General features: G+C 43.1%; 1 protein-coding gene across 1 annotated transcript; it reads right to left on the reverse strand.

Moving 5' to 3' along the window:
- Window positions 1-448: 448 nt before the first annotated feature.
- SMC2 (structural maintenance of chromosomes 2) lies at window positions 449-27,181 on the reverse strand. The gene is made up of 25 exons (XM_035140508.2): window positions 27,060-27,181; window positions 23,477-23,689; window positions 21,774-21,923; window positions 21,496-21,618; window positions 20,806-20,844; window positions 20,597-20,707; window positions 20,293-20,337; window positions 18,994-19,227; window positions 15,900-16,049; window positions 15,080-15,313; window positions 13,652-13,811; window positions 12,290-12,407; window positions 10,569-10,707; window positions 10,129-10,248; window positions 9,079-9,283; window positions 8,428-8,563; window positions 7,799-7,923; window positions 6,955-7,148; window positions 6,227-6,370; window positions 5,642-5,836; window positions 5,019-5,219; window positions 3,764-3,880; window positions 3,347-3,507; window positions 1,774-1,921; window positions 449-1,219 (listed from the first exon to the last, which is right to left on the reverse strand). Exons 2-25 carry the CDS (start codon window positions 23,642-23,644, stop codon window positions 1,040-1,042), a joined length of 3,597 nt encoding a protein of 1,198 aa, XP_034996399.2. The 5' UTR covers window positions 23,645-23,689; window positions 27,060-27,181; the 3' UTR covers window positions 449-1,039.
- Between the last annotated feature and the right edge of the window lie 232 nt (window positions 27,182-27,413).

Consider the following 27,413-nt stretch of genomic DNA (forward strand, 5'->3'; position numbering starts at 1 on the left):
GCATGTTTCTACAGGGATCCCTGGGGGGTGCTGTGCACCTGAGTGCCGGGGACACAGAGACGCATGATGCACTTTTGCAAAAACCATTAGGAAGGCCAGGCCAGTGAGAGAGAACAGAAAGGCTGTTCATCCTCCCTGTACAACTAGGATTAGAGAAGGAATCAGCTTTAAATGGATCTAACACAATTTGGCGGTTCCAACCCAACTGAACTTTACTGTCTTCGGATTGCCTCCTTGCCTGCTTATGCCTAAGACACCTGCCCATTATTATATTTTTAAAAACACAACCTTGCTAACCATATGCAAAATGATACGCTAAGTCTGTTTTACCAATTTCTGAGGTAAACTCAGAAGCAACGAGCAGAAAGACCATTGTGTTTCAACTGGTTTATTAAATCAAAGACGAACATTTCATTAACTATACAAAAAGAAAGTGGGATAGCAAGAGTTAAGCATTGTTTGAGCAGTAAGTGTTACAGACCATCTTTTATGTCATTATTACCCTCCAGAACCTGGAGCCCTCCAGAGCTTGTTGGATTCCCATCAGTTCCCAGTCTGCATGACTAATGGTCAGGAATTACAGGAGTCCTTCAACCTCTGAAGTGCACCATACTGGCTCCCACTGCTCTGCTGAATAATTTGATCATCAAACCGAGACAGGTTAAGTTCGGTTTCGATGCACAGTTTACTGTATCTGCAGCGCAAACAAACTACTTACTCAGTGCTTAAAAGGTATATATACTAGCCCACAACAAGAGAACAGAAGTAATAAATATTTACAAATGTTTGAATTTAAATGAAAAATAATGATGCATGACTAGATTTTACTACCATTTAAAAAAGCTGCCTCAAACTGATGAATTGCCATGATAAGCGTTCAAAAATATAAACATAAAACTGAGCCAAAGCCAGCAGTTTAGCAGCTGCAAAAAGTAGCTTGAATTCCATCCAAAAAATATGAAATATCATCACTACTAGGTACAAGACAGGTTTGTATAATGTAATCATATATAGTTTCAAATGGGTGCAATCGATGTTGTCAGACAGCTGCCTCTGCTCTTTGACGCTTTGCTTTTGTCTTTTCCCCTCTTGGCTGTGCTGCGCCACTATTCGGAGCCTGAGTATACCGTGCCACAGTGGAAATGCCGTCCACAAACTTTGTCTTGTAGAGCACATTTGCATTGTTGAACATACCATCCTTCAGCGATACCACAATGAACTAGGAACCGAAAAAGCACATTAGTAAGTATACGTTTGAAACAGTTAACTTCCTTTTGTAATATGAACTGAAGTTATCAGTGGAATGCAAAAGTGTCTAACTGCAGTCCTCTCATGAACAGCTAAAATCTGCCCAAGCGCTATTGTTCAGCCTGGACACTGAAGTCCAGCTCCAAGGACCTTCTGGCAGTTCCCTCACTGCAAGAAGTGAAGCTACAGGGAACCAGGCAGAGGGCCTTCTCAGTAGTCACACCTGCCCTGTGGAACGTCATCCCCACAGATGTCAAGGAGATAAATAACTATCCGACTTTTAGAAGACATCTGAAGGCAGCCCTGTTTAGGGAAGTTTTTAATGTTTGATGATTTATAGTGTTTTTAATATTCTGTGGGAATCTCCATTTATTCCTCTTACTTTTATCGAAAGAACAAGCGACGAGACAGAGATGAACAAATGTACCCCTGATAAGAGAGAGAACTGGAACCCTTCCAAGACCCAGAAGTATTTGTTCAGAAGATACTCTGTGAAAATTACACTCAATGTTACTAGCTTCTTACTTGGGAATGCCTGAAGTGGGTTCGAAGCATCTGTCCAATATTCTGGGTGTGTGACAGATCAAGGGCTGCATCTACCTCATCCAAGATGTAAATTGGAGCTGGCTTGAAGAGAAGCATGGCCAATATCAAAGATAAAGCCACAAGGGACCTGAAACACAAAACAAAAATAGAGAACCAGACACATCCAGGTTTTATATGTGAATACCTATATCCCTATTTTCAATAACGGACACTCGTTTTTTAGCTTTCTGGAATAGAAGTATTTAATGAATACTTTACAATACTTCTCGCTTTGAGATTAAAGCTAAGTGACACAGCCAGGTCTTGAAAATTTTGAGTTAAACATCATGTAAACCTCAATACCGCTCGAGTGCATAAACAGTTTAGATGCACAAAGATTTCAGTTTAAAAAATACAAATGAATAACATTTTAAAAAACAGATTCAAAACAGTTTGATACGTAATATCTAAAATACCGGTATTCGTTCAATAACACAATAAAGACATACCATCAGCCACAAAAAGAGAACACCTGACCGAGTGAAAATGCCTTGGGCTGCTGACCAAAAACTGAAAGTGACAGTACCTGGTATGCTTCATTGAGGAAAGCATTCCAGAGAAGGGCCCACAACTGAAAGGGTATGTTCCATGTGCCCATCCTGTGTACCTCCCTCAGGTGAAGCACACAGAGAAAGGCCTCTGATGAAGACTGCAGGATTCGGGCAAGTTCATACGAGGAGAGGAAGCCCTTGAGGTATTGGGGTTCTGAGCTGCATAACACTTTACTGGACAAAATCATTGCTATGAATTGAACTCAGAAATTAATCGGTAGGCAGAGCAGTTGGACCAGTTTTAATGAGTGTAGGTTATGCACTTATTGGTAAACAGCAAGTAAGCATTAGTATGCATCCCATCTTCCCTGTCTCTCCAAATTAGGGAAGGAGAGCACCTCTTAGACCACCTCGACACACCGATTCCAAAGTGGACCTATTCCCAAAAAACTGAATATTCTCAAGGAACCTAATAATCAGGTGAGCTCATTTTAGGCTAGTCAAATTTGTCAGTTTGCTCCCTCCTCTGGCTTCTCCTAAAACCAAGTTCACGCACCACTCTGCATTCCCCATATTGCAGACACCAGAATAAAGAGCATAGGAAATTGCAGACCACAGTATAGCTGAGGCCTGTACCTTCCCCATAGCTACACCTCTATAGACATTTCCACACATATAAAACTATTTTTTAGCTTAATGAAGGCTGAGCCCACAGTTGTGTTTTTAAACTTTCCGACAGATTTCTTAGCAGCTATTTTAGTTTAGTTACCCAACTCCTATTGCTCTTTTATTATTTCCGATTATTAAGAACATCTCACCATTTTTTCACTGAACTCATGAAACTTAACTAGGTCAGTATCCAGACTATTACACAGAACAATGTATAATAAAAAACAACGGATATCCCTGTGGTATAGGAGAAGGATGGGAAAGCGTGGACAGAAGGCAAATTTAACAGTTGTCTTTGATTTTGTGCTACATTTGGATTTATAAATATAAATATATATATGTATCACACTAACCTTTGGCCCCCACTTAATTCAGTTAAATTTTCCTTCCAGGTGTTCCCCAAAGCAACTTTGAACTCAAGGCCATCTAGAACAGTTTGGCCTTCAGGAGGAGACAGCATAGCATTGGACCCAGGCAGAAGCGTTGAGAAAATTGAGCCAAAGTCTTTGTTTACCTGGGAAATTGAACACAACCATCATATTTTTATAAGTTCTTTGAGTAATCATGGCTTTCATTTCTAGCACACAGCAATTCCATAGGTGACAAAGGTGTTTTTTTGCCACTCATTTTGCTTGATGGGACTTTTGTGCATCTCAAGTAATAGTTAAATGGACAGTGTATTTTGGTTAATCCATTAAAAAAAAGACCCATTAAATTAAGTTTATTCTTGAGCCCATGTACAGAAGAGTTATCAAACTAAAGAGACCTACCTTCTGCCAAGCAACATTTAAAGTTTCATTTTTCTTTTGGTCAAGTTCCACAATTGTCGCAAGAATTTTAGACTTGTCATTCTCAACGATTCTTTTCTTCTTCATCAAGTCATTGTACTAGAAACAGACAAGATTGAAAATCATGTGACTTGGCATGGGGCAGATTAGGTTGTAGAACTTGCAGTTTTCTTTTATTTTTAGTGTGTGTTTGAACAATTTCACAAAAGCAAGGTAAAGAAGGTGCTTGTAGGGTCAGGGACTTTAGTGCTTTGTGGAGTTGTCGGTATTTATTTGGCGGTGTGGAAGTATGAACCAATGCTGCAGAAGCTTGATACTACACTGATAGTTTGGAACAAAAAGCAGAATCCTTCTAATATATACCAGTAATGGCCTCTTTTGCCTGTACTGCCTTTTTTGCTATCATTGGCTGACCTGCTCTGATGTCACAGAAGATCTCTCTTAGCAGCGGTGTCACAGCCCCTCTTGCCATTGGCTGCAGTTTTCCGTATCATATGGGGGCTGGCCATTCTGGCACCAGGCACCTGAATGCTTTACGCAGCTGGGTAAAAACCTACTAATAATTATAGCTCATTAACAGGAAGTTTGAATGACTCCTTTAAGAATGTTATGCCTGTTGTCTTTGTCCATGGAGTTTGTCCAGACGACAGAGGACAAGATGGTTGGACAGTGTTCTTGAAGCTACGAACATGAGTTTGACCAAACTGCGGGAGGCAGTGCAAGACAGGAGTGCCTGGCGTGCTATGGTCCATGGGGTCACGAAGAGTCGGACACGACTAAACGACTAAACAACAACAACAACAAGAATGTTATGGAGGTCTTTTGCTTGAAGTACACAGAAAAACACTGGGCAGTATCCAACGAAAGCATTCCATCAGCACAAGGATTTCTGCTTGCTCAATAGAAAACTCCCCTCTCTGCCCTTTACACTCTCCTCCACTACCGTACACACCCTCTAAATTTACTCTAGGGGCTCCCCCAACTCTCTGGAGCAGATCTGGGGAGGGTGTGAGGCAGGCGCTGCCCAAATAAAAATCATCGTGCTGACAGGACATGTTAGTTAGATATTGCCCGCTTTCTGCATAGTCGCACATCTAAAACCATCCAGTTTGTTGTTCACTATCTAAACATGCTGCTTCCACATTAGGGTAGGGTAATGAAGGATATGGTATGGCTGTGTACACAGTAACTGGGAGGTGGCGGGGGGGGGGGAAGAGTGGAGTGAAAGCGACTTAACTCTTTCTTCTGCTTCTGTAAGCATGTTCATAGCTCTCATGTTGACATTCCTGCCCAACTTCTCTTTCTTTTCCTGCAATTTCTGAAGTCTCTGGCCAGCTTCTTTTGGATTGTTAGTTTTGAAATCATAAGCTGTGTTTGGCTGGCCAAAAAGGTTTTTCTCTGAAGCTATCCATTCATAGTCATTCAGCATTTTGGCAACCTGTAAAAAACAAAAAAACATTTCAGAACTTTGATAGAGTGGGAAGCCTCAAAAACTTCTGAGTACGAAAACTTATTGGGTTCAGCGTTGATATTGTGTTCCATCTCTGGAACAAAAGGGCAAGTTTATCTTGCAATGAGAGGAGGAAATCTGTTAGGGAAGCTTCTGTTTGGGATATTAATCTTGCATTTGCTAGTAGGATCACAAGGTTTTTGCAGCCGCATCACCTTTAATAGATAAAGGAAGCCAAACAACGGTAATGGGAGATGAACAAGCAATGCACTCCTTTGGCTTACTCAGCAGTCATTACATCCTTTAGAATGCATCTCTGCCCACAATATGCATATTTTAAATTCAAACGGTTAAAAGTATCAGAAGTAGGGATCTTACTCACTGGTTAGGAAGTAGATTTGTTAACATACCTTCGCAGAAGCATCAGAAGCCTCCTGCTTGTGTTTGCTGACATTGTGTTCCAGCTCCTTGATCTTAAGTTGCGCCTTGTTATTTTGTTCCTTATATTTCACAGCTTCTGTAGATTTGGCTTTGATTTCTTTGTCCTGGGCCATCACCACTGCTTTCTGCTTAGCCAGTTCCTCTTCAGCGTTCTTTACGGCTTCCTGAACAGCAAAGGAGACAATTATCTCCCCACACTGATTACGATTAAATGTGGAAACATTTAAAATAGTAAGTTTTAACATATTAAAACTCAAAACAAAAAAACATTCAAGATTTAAAGAAGCTATAGAGTGTGGATCAGCACATGGCACCTTACAGGTAAAGCTAGTCTCCCTTGGTGGGCAAGCCCCACCCCCCTCAAGATGTGATTCAAGAGACAAAACGGAATGCCAACAGAGGGACTTGGCAAGCACAAACATGGGACTTGCCAGCATAGTATTTTAGGATATGTTTGGGGTATTGACTCATCAGCCCCTCTTTTCTTAAAGCTTGAGAGTTCAAGAAGACATATCAGGTTGCCGCTTTCATTAAATCAGAATGACAAGACTTACCTTGTTTTTTGCTACCTCGGCTGAAATGACCTCAATCTGCTCTTGGAACAATTTTATAGCTTCATTCACTGCCTCAATCTGTTGCGTATAAGAGTTTTGTTCCCGTTTTAGCTCTTCAAGTTCCAATGCTAAAGCTTCAGCTTCCTGAACAAAGCAAACAAAACAAAACAACAACACCCATTATGGCTGCAGATCTTTAGGAACAAGCCCCACTGAATGCAGTGGGACTTGCTCCTGACAAAGCATTCATATCATTTGTGCTATATGGTTTTAATCTAATGAAATTATGCACACTAGACTCTCAAGGTGGGTTGGGCAAATGTTTTTCAAGTTTCTCTTGACGGTAGAAAGCTTTTCCACATCTAACTGTCTTCCAAGGACCACCTAAGTGCCTCCTCTACAATACTTGCTTGTGGCAGGCAATTCTGGGGCATGGCTTTCCAATGCACTCTCCCTTCACGGGGTGCCCTAAGCCAGTTCTGATGGATGTCATGGCAGCATCACATGAAATGTACACTCAGAACACACACAAAACTTGTCTGCGACAATGCACCGCAAGGGAAAACTGAGCAAGCTGTTTCCAATGTGAGAGCTCTTCTGCCGTTATTGATCCTCTTACAAAGAAGCCCCAAATAATGTTATTTAGTTTAGGAACCATCACAAGTTTCAGTTAATTTCAAGACTATTTAAACGTTTGGGCACCATTACACTGTTGTTAAAAGTTTTACCTGCTCCTTTTCTTTCATCTTTTTGCTGGAAGCATCAGCTTTTTTTTTGGCTCCATCAAGCTTCTGCTGGGCATTTTTCAACTCTTTTTCCCTTTCTGCTTCAGCATTTTTCATTTTGTTTTCCAGCACTTTGAGCTTTTCCTCTGTTTTTTTCTGAACCTCTTTTGTTTTCTTCAAAGTCTCCTCACTTTCCTCTGAAAAAGAAGAGGCTGCTGATCACAAACTTCTGGGCAGAAAGATTCTACAGCAATTCTGTTTGAAGCAAAAAATCCCCCCCAAGGAAACCCCGAGAGAAAATGAAATGTTCCTTTTGTAAAGGTATGACGTATTTTGAAAGTTAAAAATTCTATCATCTTTAAAGTAATATGACAGCCTTGTAATGCTTACTGATAAAGACGAAGGCTCAGCCAGTGGCGTAGCGTGGTTTTCTGGTGCCCAGGGCAGGTATGTGCACACGCCATTGGGGGGGGGAGGGCATGGAGGGTGAATGGAGCCCATCACACCAGCCCAGCCCTTGCCAAAGCAATACTAGTCCTGCGCCACTTTGCAAGGCTGGGATCTGATCTGAATGATTCGCCTGGCCACCACAGATTTCAAGCACCAGTGACTCAACATAGAATGCACTTTTCAGAAAACTACTTTCTCCTTTAGAGAAAGATAAATATTAACCACTGGCAAGAAATACAAAAAGTTACCAAATTACCGCATTGACTTAATTTACTTTTAAAATGATTATTATTTTTAAAAAGTCATTTCCCTCGCTAAGCAACCGGCTTGCAGACTCTAACCCAAAGTAACAGTACATACAGCCAGTTAAAATACGCTATCACTGTTTTCTTCTCACCAATTGTATTTTTCAATGTATTCAATTCTTCCTGCTGTTTGTAATAGGAACTTTGCTGCAACTTGGTTTGCAATAGTTCTGCTTCTTCAGATTTGATCTCCCATTGCTGCTTCAGCTGACGATACCTTAAAAAAATTAAACATTTTAATAACAACAACCAGTGCTTCACCCAAGTATTTTATATACAAGTACCTTTAAAAGCAATTGAACTGGATAGAAGCAACACATTCTAATGATTTTTTAATTTAACTGCATTTGCATCTTGTCTTTTCCTCCAAGGAACTCAAGGTAGTGTACACAGTTCTGCCCCTCTCATTTTATCATATAACAAGCATAACAAATGTCTTGCGATAATTGTAATATTTCTATAGTACAGATGTCACACAAAATTTGTCAACTGTGCTCTTTAATTGGTGTAGAGGTAGCATCACTACAAGCCAGCTTCCAGGATAAACTATCTGTAGAAGTTTAAGCTTCTATACATCATTGTTTTTTATTCACAGATTTTTATCTAGGAAAAAAGACCCAATTCTTCCCACAAAATACAGCATTATAAAACATTCATACTGCTTTAAGTGAGGTGAACGTCTTCAGGTTTCTATATAAAAGTAAGTACTGACAATACTTACTTTTCAGCAGTCCCCTGCAGACTTCCTAATTCCTTTCTTATTGACTGCAGTTCAGCCTCCTTTGCTTTCAATTCCTGTTGCACATCTTTTACTTCTTGAAGCTTGGACAAAACCGAAGCAGATTGTGGTCGTGCGCCTGGTTCATGAAAGAAGAAAGACTTAAACAGCTGCTTGAATGAAGACCAATGAATACATAAGCTACACAAGCACAACCCAGTCGCTCCACAGCTGTGTATGAATTCAGTTGGTTGAAAAGGGTTGCCTTTGGAATAATGTCAGGTGACACAAAAGCTCTCTCTGCAGGGTGAAATTTGTGATGCTGCATCAAGCGATCCACAAGTATTGTTAAAACTATTATTTATTACCTGCTTTTCACGCTCAAGTCCCAGGGCAGGTTACAACAATTAAAGCACAATATTAAAAACCATTTTAAACAATTTACAATCACAGAAAAAATACATCTGAAGTGCCAAAAGCCAGGGTAAACATGTCCATTATAACAGAGGGATAAAACTAGAAATGCAGTCTTTAGCAAGCAAAGAAATGAATCCAAATTCAGTATAGCCAAAAAGAAAGAAAGAAAGAAAAGAAAAAAGAAAAAAAAGAAAATCAGTTATAGCTGTGCAATATGAAATAAAAGGCAGCAATTACCTCCACTCAGAGTGCCTTGAGGATCAAAGGTATCTCCACCAAGGGTGACCGTTTTTGTCATTATCCTTTTGTCAAAGGTAACTCTCTTGGCATTGTCCATGTTATCACAAACCAGCGTGCCTCCAAAAACGTATTCCATTGCCTTTTGAATTTCAGATTCATACCCCACCAGACTAAGGGCCAGATGGACATTGTCTTCACCAACCTAACGTCCAAAAGAAAAAAGAATTAACACAGCACAGAGAAAAAGAGAACATACAGCACTAGAAACAGTGAGACTAAAGGACTTGCTCTCCCCTATTCATCCAATCCAGAAGCAGATCACAGAGGGGAAGAATCACTTTGCTAGCTTCCTGGGATTTGGGTCGTTGGTGCTTATGAGGAGGGAGGGGAACAAGGCAGCAGGGAGATTGGTGCCATGCAGATGCAGCAGCAGCAGAAGCAGCAGCACTAGCCTGAACTCCTATTGATGCATTTACACTGTGCAGAGCTGCCCACCACCTCAGTTCTCCTGGGAAGCCAGTCTAGAAGCTCACGCCCCCCAGCTGCTTCTGTCTGAATGACTGTATAACAGATATATTGGTTGAATTGTGGCGGTTGCCCCATGATTTCTCACCAACCCACTGCTCAGACAGAGACCACCGTCCAGGTAATGACTATGCAAAATCATCTATCCCAAACTCACAGCCTATAAAAGAAGCATTTGTTATATATAGTGGTACCTCGGTTTTCTAACGTAATCCGTTCTGGAAAACCAATCTGAGTCCCAAAACATTTGAAAACGGAAGCTCAATACAGAAATCGTGTGGCATGTTCGACTTCTGAGGCGTGTTCAAAACCCGAAGCATTTACTTCCGGGTTTACAGCGTTCGAAAACTGAAATGTTTGTTAATGGAGACGTACAAAAACCAAGGTACCACTGCATACAGAAAATGGAAGTGTAAATGATATCGTAAGAAAATTAATGAGCATGTAGTGTGTGTTATAGAGAAAGTGAAACTGACACCGGTAGCATACTGAAAAAGTCTGGAAAATTATTAAAGAACATACCAAGGTTTTAGCCGCTCTGATAGCTTCCTTCCCAACACACCTCGCAGAAATTTTGTTCAGTGGAATAATGGTATAGCGACGCTTCAGCTCACCCTTTTCTAGCAATTTTTTCCCAGTAAGCTAACAGAAGAAAAAAATAAAATAAATCACACCTATATACTAACCCATTTGGCTCATAGCTGGTGCTGAGTTAATGACAGATTGCAGCAGTAATAAATTACAACTTCTGAAAGGTAGAAAAGCTTACAATTTTAACTCACACCTGCCTGGCTTATGTCTCAAACTGTATGAAGATCACATTAGACAAGCTTTAGCTTTAGTCGACTGGCAGAAGCTTGCCGTCTAGTTAATACCTGCCTCATCTAGGGCCTTTTGTGCAGAAAAACCATTTTAAAAGCCTGGATATTTTCTTTTAATTTATCCTATTGAGAAAAGCATACCTCGGTGTCCACCACAACGTTGTAGAGTCGACCCCCAGCAACTACTTCTAGTGCTGTTGCTGTAGAGATATCGTTCACCGTAACCAGAGATGCAACAAGGCCTTTCACACGATCTTGGTTCCAGTTATTTTCTGGATCTCTTAAAATGAACAACAATCATCAGTTGTAATTTGGCTGCTGCTAAATATTATCAGCCAATTCAAATGTATTGCTTGAGAACAACATAAAGCCGGGGTGGGGTGGGGGTGGCTGACTAGCTATCAATGCTCTGACAACAGAGATAATTGTGCAGTGATTTATGATAGCCAGGACAAATCCTGGCATCACACTCTCCCTTTGAAGATAGGGAGATTAATTGGGATGAACCTCACTTAACTCTGAAAGCAGTTGCTCGTCACATGGAGACAAAGAATTGTTAATGGATGTGGAGGAACGTCTCAGAGACTCTGCATGATACTGTAGTCCTTAAGGTTAGCCCTTAGGGCAGGCATCCCCAAACTGCAGCCCTCCAGATGTTTTGGCCTACAACTCCCATGATCCCTAGCTAACAGGACCAGTGGTCGGGGAAGATGGGAATTGTAGTCCAAAACATCTGGAGGGCCGAAGTTTCGGGATGCCTGCCTTAGGGCATCAGGTCAGCAAAACCTACCGTCTTTTAACTATTTTTGAGATTGAACTCATTACACCCGATGTGATCTAATTGCTTATTAATGCTCAGCCAGTTTTTAATATTTTGAATAACCCGAATATACATAATGGGCAGATGGAGCATTGGAAGTCCTACTTCTTTCGTTTATATCTTTTTTATGATCTTTTAATGGCACTGTGGTTAAACCACTGAGCCTAGGGCTTGCTGATCAGAAGGTCGGCAGTTCGAATCCCTGTGACGGGGTGAGCTCCCGTTGCTTGGTCCCAGCTCCTGCCAACCTAGCAGTTCGAAAGCATGTCAAAATGCAAGTAGATAAATAGGAACCGCCACAGCGGGAAGGTAAACGGCGTTTCCATGTGCTGCTCTGGTTTGCCAGAAGCGGCTTTGTCATGCTGGCCACATGACCTGGAAGCTATACACCGGCTCCCTCGGCTAATAATGCGAGATGAGCGCGCAACCCCAGAGTCGGTCACGACTGGACCTAATGGTCAGGGGTCCCTTTACCTTTAATGATCTTTAGCTTTTGTCCTTTTTTGTTTGTTTGAGTTTGTTTAGGTTATATTTTGTTCTTTGATGTGCTTTATGTTGGGTTGAGGAGGAAGGTGATGAATGACTGACGAAGGACCCTGTGGGAGAGGCAGGGAAGGGAAGAACTCCCAGGGTGGGAGGCTAGAAGAAATGGAAGCTCCCAGGTGAGAGCTGGGAAGACCCACCCACTTTTGGGGGTGGTAAGGATTAAGACTGACCGCTGATAGAGGGCTCTTTATTTTATTTTATTTCCTTTCCTTTTCACTCCTACCTTCTTTGCCCCCCATCTCTTTTGTTTTGTTTCTTTTCTTCTATATCTTTATTTATTTAGTTAGTTAATTTTTATTGTATGTTGAAAGCTTTTATTAAAAATTCAGATAAAAAAGGGAAAAGGGGACATAATGCAACAAATGTTCTACTAAAAGTATATAAATAATATCTTGACTAATTAGTAGCTTCCAAACTGAAGCACTGCAATTCTATCCAAAAATCAGAATATATTTTCTCACGTTTGAAAATGGAACAGATAAGTCTGTAGTTTTACCTGTACTCAAAGCGTAGGTTGGGGAACCTGCTCATTAACGTTTCATAGGACTCTCTCAAGCGGTTAACCACGCGGGACAACTCCTTTTGTTTTTCCAAGAGGTTCTCTTCTTTTTTCTCTAGAACCACCAAGAAATAAAAATAATAATAAGAACCCAGTTTACATGACTTCAAAATGAAGCTGTTTAGGAGGAAATGCACAGTCCATATATAACTAGAATAATACAACATCCAAAATGTGCGAAACTGGTAGGAGCATTGATTTAGGTGCCACGAATCACTGGGGGGTGGATTTAAACATAGGCACAATATGTAGGTGGTCCATGTCCCACGTACAGTGGTACCTCGGTTTAAGTATTCAATTGGTTCCGGGGAGCCATTCGTGTTCGGGTTTTTGCTAAATTGGTAGCATGAGAAACCATCAGATTGCTTCTTCACACAATCAACTCTAGGACAAGCAATTAACACTGGGCAGAAAGCCAAGGTCTGCTTCTGCCTTAGTAACTGAGTTTTCATTGGTTGAGATCAGCACGGAGACCTGTTATCAGAAAAAGCTAGCACAGTGTGTGGTGTGGTGAGTGTAGGAGGAAAAGTGCTGTATCGGTTGAGAGAGAGAGAGAGAGAGAAAGGAAAGGATTTATTTTACTTTGTGTTTTGAGTTCTAATCTTTGTACATAGAAACTCTGGCTTTTCTTTTCTTTTCATAAATCCTGTATATAGTTTATTCTGCGTCCTGACGTCTAGTCATTTCAGTTACCGCCAGAAGCTTCCGGAAAAACCTGTGCAAACTCTGCTGTGTTCAGGCTGAAGTTACACCTGACACTTAAAAACTCTAAGAATTCGCTCCCCGAAAAGTACTTAAACTGAGTGCCATTTCCATGTGTGCACAAAGCATAGAGCGCTTCTGCGCATGCAGGTCACTTCTGCACATGCGCGCGCCGCGGAACCCAGAAGTAAACACTTCCGGGTCCGCGGAGTACTTAAAACAAAAGTACTCAAACCGCAGCAGACTCAAACCAAGGAAGACTGTAACTGTATTTAAGCTCATAGCACTTGTTAGCATGTGCTAACTCATATGCATGAATATTAGCATGCCTTCACTCTTCTATATCTGGCTCCCATCTTTGGCTGTTCACCAAAAGTCTGCTATTTTTAATTACATGGATAGCAGTTTCTTAAAGACACACCTGTGCATGACAAGCAAAAGCCTCCCCCTTGTTTAATTTCACAAGCAATTCTGTGCCATCTCCTTTCTCAGTAGTATCCAAACATTAACTTCTAAAGTCACACCTCCATAAATTGTTTCCTCATTCCTTCTATTCCCAACCATTTTCGCCATTCAGTCACCTAGTCTTAAACTAACCTTCATAGTTGAGTTTCTTCATTTCATTTTCTAGTTTCTCTTTCTGCCTTTTGACAGCTTCAAAGGTGTCTTGATCCTTCTTGTAGCCAGCATCCATTTTTTTCACTTCAGCTTGTTTGGTCTTTAGCTCTTGTTGAGCATGTTTCAGCTTCATCTGAGCCTGCAAAGAAAATTCAAAAGTCTTGCTTATATGGACGCATTCTCTTGCCTTGCCATTAACATGAGGTTATTAGTCAGGCTTTTAACACTAGAACCAGTAAATATAGGCTGCAAACGGCCTCGGTCCAGTATACCTGAAGGAGTGTCTCCACCCCCATTGTTCTGCCCGGACACTGAGGTTCAGCACAGAGGGCCTTCTGGCGGTTCCCTCATTGCGAGAAGTGAGGTTACAGGGAACCAGGCAGAGGGCCTTCTCGATAGTGGCACCCGCCTTGTGGACTGCCCTCCCACCAGATGTCAAAGAGAAGAACATCTACCAGACTTTTAGAAGACATCTGAAGGCAGCCCTGTTTAGGGAAGCTTTTAATGTTTGATGGATTACTGTATTTTAATATTTTGTTGGAAGCCGCCCAGAGTGGCTGGGGAAACCCAACCAGATGGGCGGGGTATAAATTTATATTATTATTATTATTATTATTATTATTATTATTATTATTATTATTATTATTATTATACAAGCTTTATTCAGAAGAGTCAGTGAAGCTTACGGCCAAGACACCATATACATATACATAAAGGTAAAGGACCCCTGACAGTTAAGTCCAGTTGCGAACGACTCTGGGGTTGCGGCGCTCATCCCGCTTTACTGGCTGAGGGAGCCGACGTTTGTCCGCAGAGTTTTTCCAGGTCATGTGGCCAGCATGACTAAGCTGCTTCTGGTGAAACCAGAGCAGCGCACGGAAACACCGTTTACCTTCCTGCCGGAGCGGTACCTATTTATCTACTTGGACTTTGACGTGCTTTCAAACTGCTAGGTTGGTAGGAGCAGGGACCGAAAAACAGGAGCTCACCCTGTTGCGGGGATTTGAACTGCTGAACTTCCAATTGGCAAGCCCTAGGCTCTGTGGTTTACACCACAGCACTACCCGCGTCCCCGATACATATACATATTCAAATTATTTAACATCTGCACTCCAGAATAGTATTTTCCAAAATGAGTTGGATTAGAAAAGTGCTCAAAGTAGAAATTGGCTATTAAGAAAAAGTCACCTCTGTCACTAGCACGGTAGTGCATATATTTCTAAAAAAAGCTCTTCCATTGAATCTTTGCACTAGAATACTTGTTCATTGTTGCTTTTGCCTTCATAGGCAAGTCACTGCCCTCCAAAGTTGAAATCCTACATAAGTTCATGACACAAGATATTTGTTTGTCATTTTAAAGGCTAAGGATTCCAACCCTCTCCAAAAGATGCAAATACAGATTCTTACTTGTTTTGCTTCTGTTTCTGCTTTGCTCATATCGTTTTTGCAAGCCATTATCTGTCCAGCAAAAGTAGCCTCTTCCCCATCTTCATTGCTGGACAGACCAGCAGATACAGCATTGAAGTGTTGCTGTGCTGCAGTTAAAGCCTCCATCTCTTTATTATTTGCCTCCTGTAGAGCACTCAGTGCATCCGTAATCTTGTTTACCTCTTTTTCCTTCGAGACTAAAGATTTAGAGTCCTACAAGAAAGTATAAAATTTTATACAAATTGTATGCACGCCCACAAAAATTAGATGCAATTGACCAGGAAAAGTCCATTAAACTTTTTCTTTTTTTAAAGGCACTTACCCTACCAAATCTATATCAGTCACATTTAATCTTACATGGCCTGGATCCAAAGAACTGCACAATTCGTCCACAAATTTTGGCAGGACACCGAGGCAGAATTTGTGATTGACAAGATCCTGCCCCCCCCCATCCTTAAAGTACCCGTGCATAAGTCCTAGTTGTTTCAATGGGGCACTGTAATTGTTCACAGGGCAACAGCCTTTTAAGGAAACAAATGCCACTGAACATGTGCAGGATTGCACTGTTTGATTCCCAACCTTGTGCCCTGCCTCTGTGGGACACAGTATCTGCAATCATGAAGCAGTCCCAGCTCCCTTATGTTACCTTTACAAATGTTAAGATATATTTCTACAACACAAGTACTTTACATAATGTATACTTTATTAGCAAAATGTAAACATATTGGGGGTGCACATGATAATGTAAGGGGGAAGAGAAGACAAGAGTGCATAATTTAACCAAGTGTTCTTTGCTTACCTCTTCCATGCATTTAACCAGCTCTTTACGCTTTTTTTCTTCACTTTGCAAGTTTTGCTTTTTGATGTCAAGCGTGCTTTGCACTTTAGTATCTGTTCTCTGAACTTCTGCAAGAGCTTCTTCTAGTGCATGGAGAATACCACTAAATTCCTGCAAATATTTTAAAGTATCAACCGTTAACTTGCGTGCTTCGTGTATTTGCAAGTGTGCTAGGAAGAGGCAGAAGGGTTCTTTGTTAAGGATCTCTGAAGCAAATGCAGACCAACAGTGGAGAAAGGCAGAATTTTATTAAGCAAAATGGTTTCACATGCACACAAGGGTACAGAAACCCTCCAACGATTAAACAATTCCTCCTTTGCACAACAGACAAGCAAACAATGATCAAGCCTGAACATAGAATAATAACTAAACAACCAATAACCCCTTGCTTTTCACCAGGCAAAATACCAGACAGATGACAGAATCCCCACTTCCTGCTATAGGGAGCCCCAGTGGTAGTAAATAAATATTGGGAAAGCAAAATGTCACTTAGAGAAGGATCTGAACTATTTTCCTTGAAGCTTGAATTTGTTTTATTCTGGATTGTTTTATTTGGTGTTTTAATGTGTTGTAAGCTGCTTTGAAAAAAAATTCTTTAAAATATGTGGTATAAAAATGAAATGAAAAATAATTTTCACAGCAAAAAAGGGGGGGGGGGGACCTAGACATTCTCCAGTGGTAACCACAACCTAGGTTTAAGATACCATTTGGTGAATAGTTTATATATCCGAGTTTGTAACACTGGATCTCAGTCCAGACAGTGCTGCAGGACCTGCAACAGTGTAGGTCTGCTTCCTTGCTCAAACTCTATGGTTTTTTCTGCTCCATGCAGGGGACACTTAATGACTCAGTACCCGGCATGATTATACCGTGTTTCCCACATTTTAAGACACCGTCTTATATTTATTTTACCCAAGAAAACAAGCCTATGGCTTATTTTCGGGGGGTGTCTTTTTTTAAAAAAAAATACTGTACACGTTGCTGCTGCTGGGTCCCACGGACTCAGGGCTCAGGACGTGCAGCAAGCCTCCTTCTCCTTCTGCCACGTTGCTGCTGCTGGATCCTGGAGGCGGCCTGCCGGGTTGGTGCCCAGCTGCGCTGGCACTGGGCATGGGAGAGAGCAGGAGACTGATCAGCCACTGCGGCATTGCACTGCCAGAGACTTACAGCCACTGAGGAGCTCGCGGCACTGGGGCTTGAGGGCGGCTCTCGCCTTGCCGCCCTTTCTCCCGCTCCCGGGGGAGACGCGGCTTCCATCCCCCATTGCCAAGGAAATGGCCCAGGGGAGAGACGCCAGAGCGGAGGGGCCGCCCGGCTGTTGCCACCGCCGAAAACGGCAAAGCTTAGGGCCGCCTCCTCCTCGCGCGAGATGAAGTAAGGCCCCTCGAGCGGTCCAGGGCTCGCTTCCGAATGCGCAGGGATAGGGCTGCGCCATTAAACTGCTTGCAAACTCCTTGGAAAAAAGAAACGTGTCCTGCAGAGCGCCAGATCAAGGAGGTGGCCTGTGGGGTTGGCGCCGCTCAGCACCGCGCAGAGCGCCGGATTGAGGAGCCGGTCTGCAGAGTCGGCGCCCAGCACCGCGGCGCTGGATTGGGGAGGCGGTGCTTCGTGCGGAGCTGCTGGGCGCCGACCCTGCAGACCGGCTCCTCGATCCGGTGCTCTGGGCGGTGCTTCTGGCCGCCGACCCGGCAGGCCGCCAGATCGAGGAGCTGGCGCTCTGCAGGACACGTTTCTTTTTTCCAAGGAGTTTGCAAGCAGTTTAATGGCGCAGCCCTATCCCTGCGCATTCGGAAGCGAGCCCTGGACCGCTCGAGGGGCCTTACTTCATCTCGCGAGAGGAGGAGGCGGCCCTAAGCTTTGCCGTTTTCGGCGGTGGCAACAGCCGGGCGGCCCCTCCGCTCTGGCGTCTCTCCCCTGGGCCATTTCCTTGGCAATGGGGGATGGAAGCCGCGTCTCCCCCGGGAGCGGGAGAAAGGGCGGCAAGGCGAGAGCCGCCCTCAAGCCCCAGTGCCGCGAGCTCCTCAGTGGCTGCGAGTCTCTGGCAGCGCGATGCCGCAGTGGCTGATCAGTCTCCTGCTCTCTCCCATGCCCAGCGCTGGCAGGCGGCGGCATGGCTTATTTTCGGGGTATGGCTTAAATTTTACAAAAGCTTTCAAATCCTGCCATGGCTTATATTATGACTATGTCTTAAAAAGGGGGAAACACGGTAGTACTACCTTCACCTGGTCTGAGAATCCCATGATCCAGGCTAGCAATCAACCCACAGCTGGGCAATCTCCAAGAATAGGAGTGTTTCTGCAAGCACTTAAGTCAGCATTAAATGAAGGGTTAACTGCACAAGGCCACCTACACCTCCTCGATTAAAATTCTTCCCCATTTCCACTGCAATCTCTTTCTAGAAAGTTCGTCTGGTATGGATAGAAGATATACTGTCAGAAAGTGGAAAGGAATGGGAAATAGGCTGTGTTTGGGGGTAATCAGCAACTTTTATTCTCAGAGGGCCATCAACCCCCCCCCCCCAGATGCATTTTTTAAAAATGTGTTATTTGATACTAACAGCTTTGCTTGGTGATTATCTCTGTACCAACTGTGCTATAAACAAGTGCATACTTTGCTGTATACGAACGGTTCCATTTATAGCCATAGTGTTCACAGCATCATGCTTTAGGACAGGATTCGCTGAAGAAATTGTCAACTTCAGCTTCCAAAATTATGTTCTATGTCTCCTGTAAGCACCAAGACTATAAAAAGGTTTCTTATCTTGAGACCGCCTTGCCTCAAATTCAATTTCTTCAATCCCAGTTATCTAAGATACCTTCAGTGGAAAGGCCATCAGGGAACTCAAACCAAAAGCTCTACTTCTGATGTACAACATCTGAGTTATTCAGTTAACCAAATAGAGTGTCACCCCTTTAAATGTAATTTCCAAGTGATACGGAAATGTTCAATATAATGTAGTTCATACATTGGAATTCTGTTTAATCCAGTCACAAAAATTGTTATCTTTTAATGTGCTTAATACAAGAAATAACGGCAGCAGTTTAGTTGGTCTTACTTTATCCCTTTTCTTTTCCATTTCGGCTATTTCTGTGCCAAGTTCCTTCACTTTCTTCTCATTCTCAACCATCTCTTCCTGGACTTTTGCAATATTCCCTTCCATTTCCTTTAGCAGATCACCAGCACGTGCCTTGATTTCTTCAGCCAACACAAACTGATATGCAACGTACAGATGACTCAGGTGTTCAATCTCTCTCATGACCTTTTGGTACTCCAAGTAAGAGGCTCGTTCCTGGAAAGGACAACCAGAAATATAAGCTATAATTAACAGCTATGATGAAACAGCGCAATTAGATTAGAAAACATGGCCAACACGTTTAATTAAACAGAAGCTCTATTTTTTAAAAAACCTACCAATTACTGGATTCCAAGAGTATATTACTGCAATGTATACTGAGCACGAAAGAATTTCGGAGGAAAACAAGAAAAATGAAGCACATTCACGAAAACCATTATGAATAGTAAGAAAGTGATGCAGTTTGCAAACTAGTTACAGGTAGGTAGCCGTGTTGGTCTGGCATAGTCGAAACAAAATTAAAAAATTCCGTCCAGTAGCACCTTAGAACTAGTTTGCAAGCTAGTTCACGTCAAGGAAAGGTCTACTGTATCATCTCCTTTCCAGGGCTTCACATGAAATTGCATTCTGAAATGAGTCTGATTCATTGCCCTGCTCTCTGCACAAGGCTAAAAACACAACTACATCCATGGACTATTTATGGTAATTAAAAGTATATGAATGTAAACAATAGGCATTTGTGAGAACAGACTGGAAGTCTTCATGGAATCATAGAACTGTAGAGTTGGAAGGGATTTGAGAATCATCTAGTCCAGGCAGGGGACCCAGGTGGCGCTGTGGGTTAAACCACAGAGTCTAGGGCTGCTGATCAGAAGGTCGGCGGTTCGAATCCCTGCAATGGGGTGAGCTCCCATTGCTCGGTCCCAGCTCCTGCCCACCTAGCAGTTTGAAAGCACATCAAAATGCATGTAGATAAATAGGGACCGCTCCAGTGGGAAGGTAAACGGCGTTTCTGTGCGCTGCAACCCCAGAGTCGGACACGACTGAACCTGATGGTCAGGGGCCCCTTTACCTTTACCTAGTGAACGTCTCATGCAATTAACTAGTCAGTCTTCTCAGCAGGTTAATTCAGCATAACTTCACTTCAAGCTTTGATTCAAAACAAAAAGAAGCTTCAATCCTAAACATAGCTAAGAGAAAGCCTCAGTGGGATTTACTTCTAAGTAAACATGCCTTGGTTTGCAATGTAAAACATTTTTTTTCATTTTAAACCGAACATACCTCTTTCAGCTTCTGCAAGGTGGGTGTGATTTCTTCCTCCAAAAGCTGAGAACAAAGTACAGAAAGAACTTAATTTTGAATTTCCCAAATGCTCCCATCATACTTTCAGCGGATGGGACATCTGCAATGGACTTTGAAAAATTAAATTTAAAATGGAAGGGAAGGGTAAATAAAACCAAGTCGGTCATTAAGGTAAGGAAAGAGACGAGACCAGAGTCAAAGCTCATTTCATTCCTCTTAATCGACTTTAGCAGTCATTCATATCTGAAAAGGAAACTTCCCAAAATAAATAAAAATCTAGTACCGTGCAAATTTCTTTAAGTTTTGCCTCTTTTTTCTCAATGGTTTTCTGGGCAGATAATTTCTTGCATTCATACATCCTAGTGCCAGCTGCTTCTTCAATCATAGCCAAAATCTAGAACAAAAAACTATTATTGTAATCTCAGGCTAAATAAAGAATCAATTCCAAGATGAATAAAGGAAACACTAATGAAAAAGCTCCAGCATTCTTACCTCTGGAGGCTTCATATTGAGAACTTTGGTAATCCGTCCCTAATATAGAATGAAAATCAATCAGTAACATCTCATGTTATTTTAAGATCTCATTTTTATTACTTATTAGCATCAAAATATATAGCAGACTTTTAATGTTTGTGTCAAAGAGCCATTGACCTAATACTAGCAAACATTGGGGCAAATCTCAGGGGAGCGGAGGTGGAATGCACAAAGTTACAGGCAAGAATAGTATTCTGAACCAAGCAGTGTCATCATCAGTCCTTACAAGAATTAAGAACTTGAAAGATTGAGAGTCCCCGCCAGAGGATATTTATCAATGCATTAATTGGTTGATTCCATAACTGTCTATTTTGCAGTTTTACCTTTAATGAATCAGCCGCTTTTTGTGTTAACTGGGGCATTTACTCTTTCTATTGCATATTGCCCTGAGACAACTGTGCAAAAGGTGATTAATAATAATAATAATAATGCATGCAGCTCAGAGGACTTCTTCAGAATCTGCAAGATCCCATTCCACTTTTTAAAAACAGTTGGAGATCTGCTGGATCCTAATCATGCTCACCGCAACAGATCTAGCCTTAGGACTGCACCCTAGTTATTTCTTAAAAGACCGAGTTCCTGTCTGTTAAAAAACCCAACACAATAAGGAGAAGAAAAGTGATTATATTTATAAAGATATATGCTTACCTGCATAATAAGAAAGTGAGGATTATTGACATTCAGTCCAACAGAGCAGAATAGATCTTGTACTCGAGTATTATTTGCATTCACACCATTGATTAGATATTTATTTCTGCCTCCAATCACCACCTTGAGAAGAAACAAGGGTTCATTATGTACCAAAGCATAATTTTGCTCCTAGTATTCAAGCATCTAAACTGCTTGGCATGTGCAGCTAGATATGCCAAAAACAAATAAGCAAAGGATTTCATAATATACCTTTACAGAGCCTAACTATTGCTCACCTGCCTTGTTACTACAATCTCATCATGAATCTCAAACCCGAGTGGACTCTGCTTCTTGTCAAAATTATCAAAAGTGATTGATACTGTAGCTTTGGTAATCCCAGCTTGGCCATTTTTGTAAACCAGATCTTGCAAGTTAGAAGCTCGCACCTGAAAAACATTAAAAGGGCAATAATTTTCAGTTGGTAACAAGAGTGCATGCTTAGGCTATAGGGTTGTGTCTAAAACACTGAAGTTGGAAGTTAACTGTTTTGGCCATCATTCACAATGTTTATACAAGAATGAGGAGATAAACACTGGAGTTTTTTTTTATTAAAAAGATCAATCTTAAGATGAAATTTGTGGGAAGTTTTATATATTGCTCAAAAAAAGTCTCTAAAATGGTTTAGCATTGCATGTTGGATAATGTCAATAAGTATTTGCCCTAACTCACACAATGAAGTGGAATCCCAAAAATCACATGTGACTGGAAATTACGTCTATTGGTACAGTAGTTTTAATGGAGAAAAGAGTCCAGGCAATGAGTGATCCACAAACAACTTGAACTGCCACAAGTGCAAATTAGAATTGAGTTTTAGGTTCTATCTCAGCCAGTTCATAGGCCAGGCATAGGCAAAGTAGGCCCTCCAGCTGTTTTGGGACTACAACTCCCATCATCCCTAGCTAACAGGACCAGTGGTCAGGGATGATGGGAGTTGTAGTCCCAAAACAGCTGGAGGGCCGAAGTTTGCCTATGCCCGTCATAGGCAAACATACAGGACAAGTTTCAGTAAGTGCTGCTGTCAGAATGGACTTGTACCCCTAGCCAGTCATAATTATGATCAGTACAAAATTCTGTATTTATTTATACATGAAGTAAAGACAGGTTAAGGACCAAATACCCTGCCTGTTCTCCCCCCCCCACCCCAAGATTGCACTGTTAGTGGGCAGGGCTGTAGTTTAGAGACAGAGCATCTGCTTTGCATATAGAAGGTCCAAGAGTTGAATCCCCAGAGTGGGCTGGAAGAGATTCCCTGCCTGAAATCCTGCAATACTAGTTACAGGTAGGTAGCCGTGTTGGTCTGATGTCACGTAGTCGAAACAAAATAAAAAGATTCCTTTCAGTAGCACCTGCATGCACACGAAAGCTCATACCAATGACAAACTTAGTTGGTCTCTAAGGTGCTACTGGAAGGAATCTTTTTATTTTGAAATCCTGCACTCAGTGTATGCCGAGTCATCACCATTCCACCACAGTGAAATAGGCAATTATTTGTTTAAAGGTAAAGGGACCCCTGACCATTAGGTCCAGTCATGACCGACTCTGGGGTTGTGGCGCTCATCTTGTGTTATTGGCCGAAGGAGTCGGCGTACAGCTTCCAGGTCATGTGGCCACTGGCCAACATGACAAAGCTGCTTCTGACGAACCAGAGCAGCACACGGAAACGCCGTTTGACGTGCTTTCGAACTGCTAGGTTGGCAGGAGCTGGGACCAAGCAACGGGAGCTCACCCCATCGCGGGGATTTGAACCGCCGACCTTCTGATCGGCAAGCCCTAGGCTCTGTGGTTTAACCCACAGCGCCACCCGTGTCCCGGGTGTTTAGTTTTACTCTAATCAGAAGAATGTGCAATATTCTAGCATTTGTTACAAACACTTTAAGCTCACCAAAGAAGAAAGGAATGGAAATATTGATACCAGTTGATGTCTAAGGTATATACTCACCTGTGATAGATTGGTAATGCCCAATAAGAAACAGATGGAGTCCAGGATGTTTGATTTGCCACTTCCATTTAAGCCAGTAATAGCATTGAACAATGGGTCAAAGTCATTCACTTCAGTCCGTTGAGCGTAAGACTTAAACCCCTCGAGCACAATTGATTTTACGTACATTTTGATTGCTCTCTCTGGAGATTCCAAGCAAACCTACTGTTTAACCTGTGAAAGAAATAATTTGATTCATAATTGTATTTTGAGTCATAATTCTGTGAGTTACAAACATGCATACCGGTACTTCATGGATCCTACCCAAATGTTTAGAAATCTGAAGTAACAGTGAATTCTAATTGGCTTTAGTATTTTAACTTTCTGTATATTTCAATTTTTTCTTGAATTTATTGTTTCTTACCTTTTTGTAAACTGCTTGAAGGTTTTTCACAATCAAGCGGTGTATAAATTTTATGAAATGAATAAAGTAAGAATCTATTGGGCACAACGCAGCAAGTGACAAGCACGAGATGCCAAGCACTGCAGTCACACTGGGACTCTACAGCAATGTTGCACAGGAGAAATCAACACACACACACTGTAACTAATTTGAGATTTAGGCTATGCAGCAAGATCAAAAAGCATTTTTACGTTGCTCTCTTTGTACTAGAGAGCGGGATGGGGTCATCCTCAGAGGATGCTCATTATCCAGTAGGTTTCCCTGCAGCTGAGCCACCTCAACTCCTATTTCACCTGGCGCATTCATTACATATTTTAGGCAGCAGACAAAAACATTCCTTTTCAACCCGGCCTTTTTCTGATTAATATTCTAAAGCCTTTTAAATGTCTCTGTGGAAAAGGGGGGATTATTGTTTCGCTGTTTTGACTTACTTATTTACTTGTATTTTATTCTGTTAACTACCGAGATCTTCTGAAGGGTGGTATATAAATCTAACAAATACAACAATAACATTTCATGAAACTGTCACATGTGCAGAGGCTGCACTACAGGTTCCAAATCAGACCAAAGCTGGTTTAAGGTGAAATGCCTCAAACAGCTGCCTATCATAGGAAACTTTGGGTCTATGGTTCGTTGCCATGTGTACTCAAGCCCTAAGCGCCGCAATTCAAGAGAAATCGTTTTTGTTCTGCATTGAGCTGAGGTGTCGCAGATCTGCTGGTGCTTTGCCACATTTCATGGGTGTTTGAGTTCTCATCCCATAGAATCAGAGAGTTGGAAGGAACCCTGAGGATCATCTAGTCCAGGGGTGTCAAACTCAAATTCATCGGGGGCCGCATCAGCAGTTTGGTCACCCTCAAAGGGCCGGTTGTATCTGTAGGACTATGTGTCCACTCTTTATTATTATCATAAATTATTGTCACTGCATTCAATTATTACTTTTTTTGTAATAATGTAAGTAATAACTAGCTCTGAAAGCAGAAACATAGAATAATGGCAAGTAGATATTCAAATGTACAATTATTGTAGAATTTATTGAAAAATGATTTTTGGTAACTGCACTGGGTGGTGGAGGCTCGCTAGGGTTTCATGCAGGACCTTTGCAGAGCTACTAGTACCTGGAGATGCTGGGGTCCTTCTGCATGCAGGACAGATGTTCTGCCAGTGAGCCACCACCCTTCACCAAAGGGACTGGCTGAGGTTGACTCACTGGAGCTGCTCTCCTGGTTCCAGGGTTTAAGGGCCAGAAGTATAAAGCAGCATCCTATGTTTCTGAGGAGAGGGAGAGGGAGGGGAGGGAGGGAGGAAGAAAAGAGGGAGTGGGAGGGAGAGAGGAAGGAAGGAAGGAAGGAAAGAGGTGAGAGAAAGAAGAGTAGGAAATAAGGAAGGGAATAAAGAAGGAAAGAAAAAGAAAGAGGGAGAGAAGACGGAAAGGGAGAAATAAGGAAGGAAGTAGAGGGAAAGAAAGAATAAGAATGAGGGAGAGGAAGAAAGATGGGAAGGACAGAAGGAAGAAAGAAAGGAAGTAAGGAAGAAAGAAAGAAAGAAAGAAAGAAAGAAAGAAAGAAAGAAAGAAAGAAAGAAAGAAAAGAGGGAGCAGGAGGGAGAGAGGAAGGAAAGAGGTGAGAGAAAGAAGAGTAGGAAAGAAGGAATAAAGAAGGAAAGAAAAAGAAAGAGGGAAAGAAGACAGAGATAAAGAAGGAAGGAAGGAGAGGGAAAGAAAGAATAAGAACGAAGGAGAGGAAGGAAGGAAGGGAAAGGGGGGGCGCCGCCTTGATTCAGCGCCAGAAAAGAGCGCGAAGGGACCCAGGGGCAAAAAGCATTTCCTGTGCAGCGTGAGGCAGCGGGTGTCCGTTTTAGGAGAAGTGCGTAAAGCCTCAGAGTTGCACGTTCGTGAGGCTGAGCCGCGGCAGGAGGAGGAGGAGGTGAGGCAAGAGGAGGAGGCGGCGGCTTGCCGGGTCGGTGCCCGGCAGCGCCATGCGGAGAGTCCCGAGCCTCTGGGACGCAGCAGTGCTCTGTAGCACTTTGAATCCTCCTCCTCCTCCACGCGGCGCTGCTAGGTGCTTTGTCTGTGCTTCAGCAGCAGCAGCAGCAGCAGCAGCAGCAGCAGCAGCAGCCGTAGCAGCCGTTTCCAGGCGCTGAGCCGTGGCAGGAGGAGGAGGATTCAAAGTGCTGCTACGTCCCAGAGGCTCGGGACTCTCCGTGCCGCGCTGCTCTGGCCGCCTTTCTACCCCCCCCCCGGCCCCAGCTGTTTGTCGGCGCGGCGCTTCAGCAGCAAGGTCCCGCTGCTGGGTCCCGCTGGCTGGGGCGCTCGGCGGGCCACATGACGAGGTCTGGCGGGCCGGATTTGGCCCCCGGGCCTTGTGTCTGACACCCGTGATCTAGTCCAACCCCCTCCAGTGCAGGAATATGCAGCTGTCCTACCCAAGGATGGAACCTGCAACCTTGGCGTTGTCAGCGTAACGCTCCAACTAAGCTACCCACCTTCGGAGCAATGCAACACTCTTTATCTCAGGTGTGCTTAGGATCGCAGTCTCAATCCAAGCAACAGCGCCCATAAATGAGAGCCAACCAGCCATGCCACTGTAGCCAGGATTTTTTTGGGGGGGGGGGGAGGGCAGCATAAGCATAGCCAGAATTTTTTTGGGGGGGCAGCATAGATGTAGCCAGGACTTATTTTGGGGGGCAGGATGGACGTAGCCAGGATTTATTATTTGGAGGGGCAGCATGGGTGTAGCCAGGACTTTTGTTGGGGGGGGGGCAGAACCTCAGGTTTGTATTGATTTTGATTGGTTTGGGGGGAGGGGGCCTGCGCTACGCCAATGGGGGACACACACACACAGAACCGAGTTATCTGGGACAGAATTGGCCAGTTAATGAATTATTTCTGTATTAAATGGAAGAAAGGGCTGCTCGCAGCAGGACAAATCCCGGGATCCGTTAACCTTCCTTGGTTTACCCCGCAACCCTGTCACACGGAGGGGGGGCTCCCTCACAAGGGGCGACGTGAGGACGCCGGAGCGCCCTGAAGACGCGCGTCACGCCCGACACGGATGTCCCTCCTCAGTTCACACGACACAGTGTCACACCAGCCGCGTGCGCCCAAACACGAGGCGGCCGTCTTCTTCAAGTTGCACTTACTGTTATTATTACGCATTCGGCGTGAGGTAACCTCTGTGTATTCCGGCAGCTCGGAGAGCGCGGAGAAACCGCGAGCCTTAACCTGAGGCGACGGCGGTTTCTTCCTCCCCTCGCTTGAATTTCGGCGCCAGCGCGGGGGTCCTTCCCCCTTCCGCCTCGCGAGACGTCCTCAGACGAAGCTGTCCAACTCGATGCCTGGTTTGTTTTGGTTTGTTTTTTTCCCCACCCGGCGACAACGGCGCAGGCGCTCGTGAAGGCAGCACCCACCCTCGCCGCTCGTGATTGGATGGAAGCGCTCGGGGGTTGGGTATAAAAGGGCGCGGAGGCGACGCCGGCGTTCATTTTTGGCCGGGG

The sequence above is a fragment of the Zootoca vivipara genome, chromosome 16 (assembly GCF_963506605.1).
Source record: "Zootoca vivipara chromosome 16, rZooViv1.1, whole genome shotgun sequence".
Classification (NCBI taxonomy): Eukaryota; Metazoa; Chordata; class Lepidosauria; order Squamata; family Lacertidae; genus Zootoca; species Zootoca vivipara.

What these genes read in the sequence shown, in the direction of transcription:
- SMC2 (XM_035140508.2), bottom strand. Translation starts at nt 23,644, where the DNA reads ATGTACGTAAAATCAATTGTGCTCGAGGGGTTTAAGTCTTACGCTCAA. An exon ending in CCTTGCAGAAGCTGAAAGAG is followed by an intron (nt 19,228 to 20,292) that starts GTATGTTCGGTT and finishes TGTCCTTTCCAG; the next exon opens with GAACGAGCCTCTTACTTGGA. An exon ending in TGGAAAAGAAAAGGGATAAA is followed by an intron (nt 16,050 to 18,993) that starts GTAAGACCAACT and finishes AAATATTTGCAG; the next exon opens with GAATTTAGTGGTATTCTCCA.